At 40.3% G+C, this 12,433-nt stretch overlaps 1 protein-coding gene across 4 annotated transcripts in view; it reads right to left on the bottom strand.

The window, feature by feature from the left end:
- Positions 1 to 12,433, bottom strand: part of SNX1 (sorting nexin 1) — a 36,642-nt gene that overhangs the window by 6,306 nt on the left and 17,903 nt on the right. For 3 of the 4 annotated variants that reach the window (XM_044925109.2, XM_006044931.4, XM_006044932.4), the window contains exons 3-10: positions 10,280 to 10,407; positions 9,674 to 9,740; positions 5,945 to 5,988; positions 4,089 to 4,230; positions 3,367 to 3,445; positions 2,830 to 2,905; positions 444 to 557; positions 140 to 233 (exon numbers count right to left, since the gene is read on the bottom strand). In XM_044925109.2, coding sequence (XP_044781044.1) covers positions 140 to 233; positions 444 to 557; positions 2,830 to 2,905; positions 3,367 to 3,445; positions 4,089 to 4,230; positions 5,945 to 5,988; positions 9,674 to 9,740; positions 10,280 to 10,407 — 744 coding nt within the window. The remainder of the gene's footprint in view (positions 1 to 139; positions 234 to 443; positions 558 to 2,829; positions 2,906 to 3,366; positions 3,446 to 4,088; positions 4,231 to 5,944; positions 5,989 to 9,673; positions 9,741 to 10,279; positions 10,408 to 12,433) is intronic. The other variant, XM_044925110.2, reaches the window with a different exon arrangement.

Genomic DNA, 12,433 nt, shown 5'->3' with positions numbered 1-12,433 from the left:
CAGAACATCAAGGACCAAGTGGGTTGAGAATTTCAACTTGAATGGCTGAGAGGTTTGGGAACAACATGCCCTCCCATCTCTAGCTCACTGGAGACATCAGCTTCCCCCCAGCTCCAAGTGCACATCAGAAGCTTGTTACCTTTCCTGTGGTTGACTAGAGTTTCTACAACGGCATGCAGTTTCCGTAAGCGCTGCTCCTCACACTCTACCTCCTGGAGCTTCTCCTCAAACCACTGAAACACACAGGCCCAAAGCTTTAAAGGAGGCTACTCATCATACAGGTGTAGAGCTGTCTTTTCCTTAGCAGTTTTTTTCTTCTTTTTTAAGGGACTGAATTATTGTAAAAAGAAAGTCTCTAATCTCAGAAATTTCAGGACTCCTCAAGGCTTCTTACCCATAACCCTCAGGGGGCTGGGGAAGCTGAGAGGCCCAGTGCTACTCACAATGTCGGATTCATTCATCTTGATGGTCATTTTGCTGACCGCATCTGTAGCTTTGTTGAACATCTTGAGGAGACCAGCGCCACTCAATGTCTGGGTACCCACAGCACGTGGCAGCTACAAGACCAAGAAGGCGGGGTGGCAAGTTATCTGCTGTCTCTATTTTAGGTTCAGAAGAATTAGTATCCATCAGATGGCATGCCCCAAACTTGCCAAATAAATTATCTGAACTGTAGGCTGTTATTTTCAAGGGCAGTTAGACAAATCCTTAACTAGCAATGTGGAGAGAAGAAAAAAAAAAAAATCAAAGGACCACATTAAAGAGAATCAGCAAAATTGTCAGCTTTTGATACTGTGTGCAGAAAGACAGGCAGTGTGTGTTATGTGGCCAGGTGACCTCATATTGAGATTATCTGCCTACCCAGGCATGAACTGCTTAAATACCAAATGCTTTTGTTTAAAAGTCAAAAGTTCTTTGTGGATGCATACTCACACACAGCTAGACTTAAAATCTTGAGAGACACTTCGAAGCTGTAATTCCATTTGAATTTTCCTCAGGGAACAAAGGAGCATAATAGATTGAGGCTACTTTTATGGACATCTAGTTAAGTCAAGCATGCCAAATACTTAGAAACAATTTGACTAGTTCAGTCTTCCCACTCCTTTCCTAAGGTATGAAAAGGATGCTGAAGAATCCATAGTGTATGTAGTATACCACGCTGAACAATTAGATTTTAGTGCCCAGGACTCTTGAGAGTTAAGACTCAGGGCCATTTTGCCCCCTAGAGGACAGTTGGTCATGTATGGAGATAATTTTGCTTACTAAAACTGGGGACAGGGGACTTCCCTGGTGGTCCAGTGGCTAAGACTCTGTGCTCCCAGTACAGGGGACCCGGATTCGATCCCTGGTCAGGGAACTAGATCTCGCATGCTGCAATTAAGAGTTCACATACCACTACAAATGATTCCACATGCTGAACTAAGAAAGATACTGCCAAAACTAAGACTCTGGACACAACCAGATTAAAAAAACCTGGGGACAGGAGGTGGGGGAGGGTACTGGCATCTAGTGGTTAGAGGCCAGAAATGCTGCTAAACCAACAATGCACAGGACATCCCCACAACAAAGGATGATCCAGCCCAAAATGTCAACAGTGCCACTGGAGATAAACCCTGCTCTATGGCAGCAGGCGGGTATGAGGGCATGAAAAGGAAAAATGGATTTAGGAATCTCAGAGGAGAACTAGGATTTAGAGCATTAGACAGAATTTTTAATTAAAGAAGTTCATTTTGGTGGGCAACCCATATACTTAGTACCATTTTCTTATTTTGAGTCATATATACAATATGCAAATTAAAGAAAAATTTTAAAGTAAAAACAAAATAAAAAAATAACTACAAAACAACAGTTCTACACTGTCACTTATTTCCTTCTACTTTTCTTTCCTATGAGATACACCATTTTTATTCCAGTGTTTGATTCTTAATGACTAATGTGTTTCTTCAGCTATGTTTATATGCTGTTTCTTGTTTCATTTTATAATTCTTGTTTTATTTATTTTTTTTTTTTTAATAATTCTTGTTTTAAACTGAAGTACAGTTGATTTATAGTACTGTGTTAGTTCTAGGGGTACAGCAATGTGGTTCAGTTGTATATGTATATATATATATTTTTTTTTTTTTTTCAGATTCTTTTCCATGATAAGGTACTGAATAGAGTTCCTTGTGTTATACAGCAAATCCTTGTTGTTTATCTACTTTATATACAGTAGTGTATATCCATTAATCTCATACTCCTAATTTATCCTTCTCCCTCATCATTCTTCAAATGTATGCTCCAATGAATTTCTGTATACTTTCTGTTTATGATGAGAATTAAGTATTTGTTGTATTGATATATTTTACTAACTTCTCAATTATTAGCAACTGGACTGTCTCTAATTTTTCACAGTCATGAATAGCCTATGCATAGCCTGTTAAAAGATTGTCCACTTGAACCAACACTTTTGCTACATGCTGGCAGTTCTGAGGTCTGTGGTTAAGTGGTTTTGAACTAAAATTCCATAGCTCCTGGCACAAAATAAGCATTCAATCGAAGCCAAGTAGTAACCTATGAAGGACATGCCAAGACCTGCCAAACAGATCACTGTGTTGATCCAGTAAGACAAAACTGGGTTGCAGTTTGACCTCTACAACCAGTTACTTTTGACTGCAGGCAGAGCTGCTTTTATTTCAGAAGCTGAAAGATACTTGTCACTTTTGGGCACCTATAAACTATGATACAGTCAGACTAGGCTATATGCGTGTGCTCAAATATTTGTTGAAGGAACTAGTTTCATTTCACAGGGGTAGATATGAATTGTGAAATTCAAGTTTGTACAATACTAACCTCTTCTTTTTCCAAGAACTCTCTGACATCAGGGTCCTGTAACATGGTAGGATGATTCACAATCCTCTGAAGGTACCTACAGGGTAAGCAGTTATCTGGTTAGTTGGCTTCGCCTTACAAAGTTTGGGTCATTATAACATGCTGGCAGGGGTACGATGTCTTTCATTACTTTAAAATATCCTCAGGGCACTTATATGACTCTGCTTATAAGCACATGTAAGTTCATATTCTTCATATTTCCAAAAAGGAACGAAAAGTAACTGCTTGGAAAGAGACTGCAGAGCCACTCCTGACTGATTGTTGAAAAGGAGAATATGATTGTCTGCTCACTCAGGAGAGGAGAAGAGGATGCTCTGCTCCTAATGTGGGAAGGAAAGAGACTTAGCAAAGGCTACACACAACACGGAGGTGGGAATCTTCAACCCATTCAAGTTTCACCACTACTAACTCTAGCCAATGTCTCATGGTGATTAAGTCTCAGTTTTAGCGCCTCGTTTGTTCTCGTGGCACTCAGGAAAATAGTTTTATTGTACTTACCTTTCTAGAGCAGCCCTCCGTTTTTCAAGGAATTCTGCAGAAGAAGAATCTTCCTTCCCAACTTTTACTTTTGTCATTCCTGGAACACAATTTTAAAAGAAAAAAACAAGAAAACTATAAATCATCATGAAAAGCTTTAGGCTGCAGAAAAGCGCCAGGAGGAAGGCAATGAGGGAGCTCTACAAAATATAACCAAAGGCCACTTCTATGTCATGCATAAGCATGAACAAAAGGTTCTTTATACAAGAGTCAGTTTTCATACTAGTCTTAAAGTGTTGAAGGTTCTCAACCCTGGGACTTCCAGAGCACATGTTTTCTAAAAGGGGGCCCTGGGACTCTGAGGAAAGATTAGCAGATATCAATCGATGGTAATGGGAAGATTCCTTGCCTGACCTCCTCCCCCTCATTCAATGAGTACATTTCAATTTGGAGGGAACCGCAACCACTGAAGTCTCCAGGATACCAACACACACACATACACACACACACACACACTCTGTGGAAACTAAAACCTAGGCCTCCTACTGCACCCAAGGAAAGAGACCATGTCAAAACATGCTGTATCTCTAACCCTCATGTGATTTATAGGAAAACGTTGGAAATGCTTCCTTTCTAACTGTTGGATTCTACACTATCATTAGAAGTAATCTCACATACTAGGTAGAAAGTATATTGTAGAAAGAATGCAAAGGAAAAAATCTAAGCAGAATTAATAGGCTTACCTATTAGGCTCTTCTCAGGTGGAGGAGGGACAATAAAGCCATTCTGGGAATGCTTCTCTGAAAGCTTCTCATAAAGACCCAAAAAGTCACTAAATCTTCTTTTCACTGCAAAGTGTTTACTTCTGAACATTGGTAAGCTTGTCTTGGGGACAGAAAAAACATAAGATTTCATTTCCAATAGGGGATGAGTATCTTGAAAGTCATCCGGCTGACATCAAGGGAATCTTTCCCCAGATCCCTGGTCTTCTAGACACTTCATAAATAACTTTCTCCAAGGCTGAGATTCTCAGCCCTTTTTCTTTTTTGGAGTTATAATCCTCTCTGGCTCTCTAGAAATCTATGGAGCCCTTCTCAGAATAATGATTTTAAATGCACAAATTAACATACATGGGATTAGGAAGGCAATTAATTAAATTCAAATTCAGTTTTATTTGCAGGTTAAGAACCTTTGCTTTAAGGAAAGAGATGCTGCAATCTAGTTTAAAGCTAGAAATCTATGGTCATCTCCAATCCTTTCATCCTGCCCTGACTTATTAAGGGTATTGCTGCCAGAATTAAGCAGCCAAACTGGAGAAAATACACAGTAAACACTGCCCCTAAGGGGAGGATCAGACGAAATGTCTACACATAGATACCTGAGCCTCCAAGCTATCACAGGGTCTAGAACACAGGGGCAGGCCAACAAGTAGTAGAAAGGTAATATGAAGGAAATGTCCAGTAAAAAGAGACAAGGCCTACATTTTATTGAGAGATCATTTAATACTCACCAGACAGGCAAAATTTAAGGAGGTGGGGCCTTGCCAATTGTTGGCAAGGAAGTATGTCAATGGGAACTTTTACATATTGCTGATGGAAGTATAAATTGGTACAGGACTTAAAAACATAGTTTGTATTTCTTTTCTTCAAAATTTGCACTACCTGTGACCCAGGGGAACTGCTTCTGATAATATACCCCAAAGAAACTCTTCTATGTGTACGCCAGGAAACACGTGCAAAAATGTTCACAGCTCATAATTACAAAAACTGGAAACATGCCAAATATTCACAACAGGAAAATGGATAAATGTATTATGCTATAATCACACAATGGACTAATTAACTACAGCTACGCACATCATGGATGGATCTGAGGAACAATGGTAGTAAAGAAAGCACTATTTTTAGCATGATACCATTTTTATGAAACTCAAAAAAAAAAAAAGCAAAACAGTGTATTGTTTAGAGATACATATGTGAAGACTTTTTATAAAGGAAATGAGAGACAATTCAGGAGAGTGGTGGCCTCTAAGGTGTGAGGCAGAGGAAAGGAAAGGGAGAAACACGCAGGTGGATTCAATGGTACTCATCTTAAGACTGGTGGTAGGTTCGGGGCTTCATTTTTTATGCTTCATAACCTGCATACAACAACGTGTAAGTTTTGTATGCATTAATATTATATAAAAAAGGAAGACCAGACCTGAGGGGCAAAAGGTTAGGGAGAGCGTTAAAAGAAGCTCCACATAGGAAACCTCAGAAGAACTGATGATTTTTAAACAGGTGATACGGTTTGGGGTGATCCGCCAAACTAGCTCTAAGCCACATAGCTCTTAAGAGGGATGGCACTGTATCAGATACACCACATGTCTTGATAAAACTTACAAAGTTTCACATTGAAGTGTTAGCTCTCTGGAAGAAAAGTGGAAAGGCTCAGATGAGATTACCAAGGGGATGCAGACTTGTTCCATCTTGAGTAAACTTGAAGGAAGATGTTGACAAAGAAACTAAAGAAATACCCAGAAATAATCTGAATGATGACCTTCTTGGTATGTGCGCCCAAATCTATTAAGGTGGTCATCAGCAGGGTCACTTGGACTCACCTGTGTGGTAACTTTGTAGGCCACATAGGCATTCATACCGTCCCCTGTGGGAGAACAGAAAGCAGGAGAGGATTATTCTGTGAACTAAAGCAGGACCAATCTTGCTAACATTTAACCAGGAATCATAAGGCAGCCACAGGAACCGTGTAGAAGAACTCTTGTTTCAACTCCAAGCTTTAGATCCTATACTATAATCCAGTTCCTACTTTGCCTCGAGGCCTCTATGGCACATATCATGGTCCCATGGATGCTGGCTGAGTCCCCGTTTGAGTTAGACAAGAGAGTCAGTTCCCTGTTTCAAAGCCAGGCTCTATTTATACCTTCCACAAAGCAGCACTGGACACTGACAATCCATTGGTTGTTACCATGCCAGTATTTGGGCTTGTTACACACATCTGTCTAATTCCAAACAATTCTCTTGCTGTATAAAGCAGGAGGAGGAGAAGGAAGCAAATGATGTAAAAGGAAACAAGTAGCTCTACCCTAAGCTAGTTCTGGGCTCCCTTTGCTCTTTCAGAAATACGGTCCCAGCCCTTCCACCCGAGCTGGGGGACACTGACCCCTCTCATCTAGCATGTTCTCCCAGAGCAAAGGGCCTGGCAGGAAGACACTTGGGCTGCCTGATGTCACACAAATCTCTCTTTCCTGAAGGAATCATTTTTCTGAAAAAGCCTTTGACTGTTACATAATTTGGGATTCAAGCAATTGTTTTTCTCTGTGGTACTGTCCTAACCTCTACCACTTAGGAACATAAAGGCACCATTGACTCCGTGAGTAGTGAAAAGACACACATTGGACTTGAGACAGATGTAGGTCCAGTGCCGGGCTCCAGAGCATTGGGCTGGTTTCATTCCCTTCCTCTCCGCCCTGACTCTTCCCCACACCAACCAGGAACAGGCAGGTCAACAATGACTAACTGTCAAAGCCTCTGAAATGGCCCTGGGATGAGGGCAAGTTCTACCCCTGCAGGGTCACATATTACAATTTGGTCTGACTGAGATGGCTGGGAATAACTGCTTTTATAAATTACACAGAGAAGTTGGAGACTGTACAGGAAAAGAGGGCTTATGTTCTTTACCCAGTCAAGCCCTGCCAAAAGAGCAATATATAAAACAAAATATAAGTTTTAGAAATTACTTTATATTGGTTACTACTGTTAGTTCTCTTCTAAACCATTTAAACTGTACTGCCTAATACTACTAAGGATGTTTATCACCAATAAAAGGAAAAAAAAAAATCTAAATTAACTTTATAGAAAACGTATTCAGACTTTTATTCACAGTTTGATAGTTATGGTCAAATGCCCAAAAGGTCATTCCCATAATTTAGTGCCTGCAATTAAGGAAGACTAAGTGCAAATGTACATAAGACACAATAGCAAAGTGAGGTCTTCAGACGCTCTGCCTGCTTACCAGCTGTCTTTATTGAGGCAGTGTTTGAGCAGACAGACATACTTGCCTGTCCAGACCTCGTGAGATATGGAAATGTTCTAGAAATGCAGCAGTTTTAAATTTACGTTAATCTCCTAAATAATTTCAGGAAGCTGAAAATAATACATGCAAATTGCCACGTCTCTAAAAAGCAATATCCTGGCAGAAGTGAGATTCTAATTTACTTAAATGTTTGGGGGAATGAGAAGCTCATGTTGAATAAACAGCCCACATAAACAGAAGGTGTTGTTATAAAGATCGATGTGAATCTTGAAATATGAATCTGAAAATGCTTTAGTAGCTGGTTTCTCGACAGTGATATGACTAAGAATCTACACGATGATACAAGGGGATGAAGGTTTATCATCAAAAGTGATTTCTGTTTAAATAAATCTGATCCATGGGACATTTAAATTATTGTTATAGGTTGAACTGTGTCCCCCTAAATAAATTACATTGACGTCCTAACCCCTGGTACATCAGAGTGTGACCTTATTTGAAAATAGGGTCTTTATAGAAGTAACTCGGAGAAGGCAATGGCACCCCACTCCAGTACTTTTGCCTGGAAAATCCCATGGATGGAGGAGCCTGGTAGGCTGCAGTCCATGGGGTTGCTAGGAGTCGGACACGACTGAGCGACTTCACTTTCACGCATTGGAGAAGGAAATGGCAACCCACTCCAGTGTTCTTGCCTAGAGAATCCCAGGGACAGAGGAGCCTGGTGGGCCGCCGTCTATGGGGTCGCACGGAGTCAGACACGACTGAAGCGACTTAGCAGCAGCAGCAGCAGCATAGAAGTAACTAAGGGAGCAAGAGGTCAGTATGGTGGGCCTTAATTCAGTATGACCGGTGCCACCTAAAAAAGGGAAATTCTGACACAGAGACAGACACACAGAAAGCAAAGATGATGTGAAGACACCCTGGGAGGATGTCATGTGACAGTGAAGGCAGAGCTGGAGTGATGTAGCTACCGGCCAAGGAATGCCTGAGGCTCCAGAAGCTAGGGGAGAGGCATTGAACAGTCCTTTCCTGGCGCCTTCAGAGGGAGCATGGCCTCACGAACATCATGATTTCAGACTTTCTGGCCCCCAGAACTTTGAGAGAATACATTTCTGTTGTTTTAAGCCATACTGTTTGTGATACTTAATTACAGAAGTCCTAGGAAACTAACATATTCCCCCTCCCTCTCCTGGTACAAACATCATGACTTATAAAACATTAAAACAGTGTTTACTTATGATTTGTTTTGTTCTACCAAGGATGTAAAGCAGCTAATAACTAGCCTATAATCAATGTACTTATAGAATATTCATAAATATTAGAGAGGTAAGAGAGAATTCTAAACATGTAATTCAAAGTTTTGGTCCAGGTTCTACCAAAGGCCATATGTTGTGACCTGACGGGAAAGCTACATTTCACTTATTGGTTCTCAATTTCCTCTATTGCTGGACCAGGGAACTGTATAGGATGCTCAGGAACATCCTACCAGTGCACCAGTCTAGGAAAAGTAAAACTCCACAGTTAACAACAAACCATTTTGGCACAAAGTCTAATCAGATTTTTATAGACTTATTCCTAGTTCAGAACAGACAAAGGGTTGGAAATCACATTTTTCCTCTTAACCATCACCCCTACTTAACAGGAGGAAAAAGCTCTGTGCAACCTCTTCTCACAGAGACCACACCTAGAACAAGGAAAGTTGAGGCCTGTTGCTCTCTGCTCACTAAGGTCTCACAAACTTGCGACACAGGAAGGCTATCCTAAAAATCCATGTTCTGCCCAAAGTTATGAAAATCTAATTTTCATTTGACCAAAATTCAACCTGCATTTTTTAATCTTTACCTATGAGAGAGAGTGGAAGACTTCCTTACCTTATTAGAATATCAAGAGTACATAATAAATGATATGTAACAAGAAATCCAAATGTCTTAAGGGAAAAATAAATCCAGCATCTCCAAATTTTAAAATGTGTTTTTAGGGTGCTTACATGGAGTTTATCTCAAGAGGGAATAAAATAGTCTCCACAACTCGGGGAGAAGGCAAAGTGGGGTTTTTAAAAAGGGATTCAATAGTATTTAATTTTCTGATTTTTCTTCTTAAAGCCCAGAAAAGCCCAAATAAATAGCTTAAATGCTGTTTCTGGCCTTGGAAGCATAGCAAAGAGCTTCGTTTCATAGGAAAGATGATGATGAAGTACTTCACACAGCTGGTTCAGCTCTGGAGGTAACCATTTAGAAATCAGCTAACTGTGCTTTTCACAGCCACATCTGAACATCACAGGAGTCCCAAGTACACTCACCTATCTTCTCAGGATCAGTTATACCGACTGTCAAATCAAATTGGTCTTCCTGTTCTTCTTCCTCTAGCTTTTAAAGAGAAAACAAACAATAAGAGTAAGATACCCCCCCAAAAAGGCTATTCATTTTACTCTGTATTAATATTGCATCAAGATAATAATATCAGGATATATCCTTCTACACATCAGTCTTCAGCTCTGTCCATTCCTAACAATCTCAATGAAGCAACTTCCACAATTCTAAGTTGGTGCTTGCTCAAAGGTCTTCATTACATCTATTCTCTTAAAACGTTATTTTGATCATAATGAATAATTACTAGGTTTTGGAAGACTTGCCTCTTTCACGCTAAAGAGGGAATGGGGAGAGATTATACTCTTGAATATAGGAGCTTTGGACACTAAATATCACTAGTGATCATTGAAAGCCTCTGTGCTATCCTCTGGATAACAGACACTCTGCCCAGGAAAGAATCCTTTACTGGATTCTGGCTGTTCATTAACCATAAAGGTCTTCTTCAAGAGTTATAAATATTAACTCAAGCAACTGAACTTCAGACTGGCAGCACAGTCCTAAACATCCAAAAGAAGACCAATAGCACAAATTCTCACCTCCTCATAGCTTGGCTGGGGCTTAGAAGAATTTGTGGCCTCCTGTGGAGGAAGAGAAATGAGTGTTTTGGCTGGCACCTTCTTCTGATTATTTTGTGTGCTGTCCAGGGATAGCTCCACTGTGGCATCTAAAAATAGTTGATATTTTATAATGAAGGAAGAGTCAGAAAAACTGTAAGCTAGAATAAATGGACCTAAGATAAACACAGTAACACTGGGGAAAAGCACTATTTGCCACATCTAAGGATGATACTGTTGTTTTACCACAGTTTATGCATTGCTCACAATTACAGTTTTAGATCATCTTGCGAAGATTAAGTTATGTTTAATATACACTGTCCAAGAGGACTAAAAAGACATTGTAATATCTAAAAATTTCTTTTGATCAAAATTGTTAAAAAACAAAACAAAAAAAACACATGCTTAAGAAGTGCCTTTGTCTATCTGGGAAAACAGAACAACTCATTTCCTAAGTGTTCTAGACGGAATTTTTAAAAGAGCACTAAGTACCATTTTTAGGCATTAAAATTACTTACGCCAGTGATAAGAATGCACTCTCAACTTGAAGCAATGGAGCTAGAAGTTCAAAACCTAAACAGCTCAGATTTTTTTTCTTTTTAATAAAGAAAACTATAAATATCCATTTGGGTTTGGCCTGGTCAGTACGTATCCAATTCTAGCCTTAGGGAATTCAAAGAAAGCAGTTTCTTTTTCTTTTCTAGACTTTCATTTGGAGCTAAAAATGAAACCAGAGAGAGGGCTCTATAAGGCATAACCAAGTCCTAGATCAATGTCATAATCATTAAAAGTTAATCAGGTCTATAAACAAGGTTGCCAAACTGTTGGAATTATATTAGGACTCTTTCACTTATCAGGAAAAAGGCAAACAAACATACATACAAAAATTCATGCAAAATGAACATGTTAAGATGACAGGATCTTTGAAGCAAGAAACTTTGAAGCTAAAGTATGTTTAAGATAGTCACATCATGCAGGCACCTCACAAATAATTAAGTTATGAATCCAATAAATGTGACTGAAAAATGGAACAGGAAATTTAAACATTTAAAACCTTAAGCTTATTAGAGTATGCTACTGAAAGACTTTTGAAGAGCTGTGCATTAAAAAAATGTTTTTATTTACTTATTTTTGACTGCACTGAGTCTTTGCTGCTCCACATGGGCTTTCTCTGTTGCAGAGAGTGAGGGGCCACTCTCCAGTTGCGGTGCCTGGGCTTCTCATTGCAGTGGCTTTTCTTGCTGCAGAGCAAGGGCTCCAGGCGCACAGGCTCTGGAGCACAGGCTCAGTAGTCGCAGTGCATGGACTTGGCTGCCCTGAGGCATGTGGGGTCTTCCCATCCAACAGGTGTCCCCTGCATTGCAAGGCGGGTTCTTAACCACTGGACCACCAGGGAAGCCTGAGGTGCGAATTTTTAATTGAAAATCATGTGACAACACCTATCAACAATGGTTTTTCCTCTCTCTCTTTTTTTTTGGCTGTGCAACTTCTGAGATCCTAGTTCTCCGTCCAAGAATACCACCTGGGTCCTTGTAGTGAAAGCAGAGTCCTAACCACTGGAGCACCCTTTTCTCTGGACTCTGCTGCTTCTGGGGCTAAATCGCTTCAGTCGTGTCCGACTCTGTGCGATCCCGTAGACGGCAGCCCACCAGGCTCCCCCGTCCCTGGGATTCTCCAGGCAATCCCTGGGATTCTCCAGGCAAGAACACTGGAGTGGGTTGCCATTTCCTTCTCCAATGCATGAAAGTGAAAAGTGAAAGTGAAGTTGCTCAGTCGTGCCCGACTCTTAGCGACCCCATGGACTGCAGCCCACCAGGCTCCTCCATCCAGGCAAGAGTACTGGAGTGGAGTGCCATTGCCTTCTCTAGGTAAGAGTAATAGAAAAGCCATTGGATTCCACCATAGAGATTCTGATCACCACTAATTAAGTGGAAAATAACAAGAGTATTTTATTTAAATTTCCACATCTGAGAAACCACTTGAATCCTAAACTAAATGTATCACTGCAAGCGTTTCTTTCCATAGATATCTTATGTTCCTTTCTTAGTAGTGAAGGCAGGCACTGGCCACTTATGAAAACAGCTGGGAATGAAGTAAATCAGAACCCTCATTAGTAATAAATAGGTCTCTAATAAA

The sequence above is a fragment of the Bubalus bubalis genome, chromosome 11 (genome assembly GCF_019923935.1).
Source record: "Bubalus bubalis isolate 160015118507 breed Murrah chromosome 11, NDDB_SH_1, whole genome shotgun sequence".
In the NCBI taxonomy this organism is placed as follows: domain Eukaryota; kingdom Metazoa; phylum Chordata; class Mammalia; order Artiodactyla; family Bovidae; genus Bubalus; species Bubalus bubalis.
The sequence above is the reverse complement of the archived record's forward strand: the minus strand, read 5'-3'. Positions and strand labels throughout refer to the sequence as shown.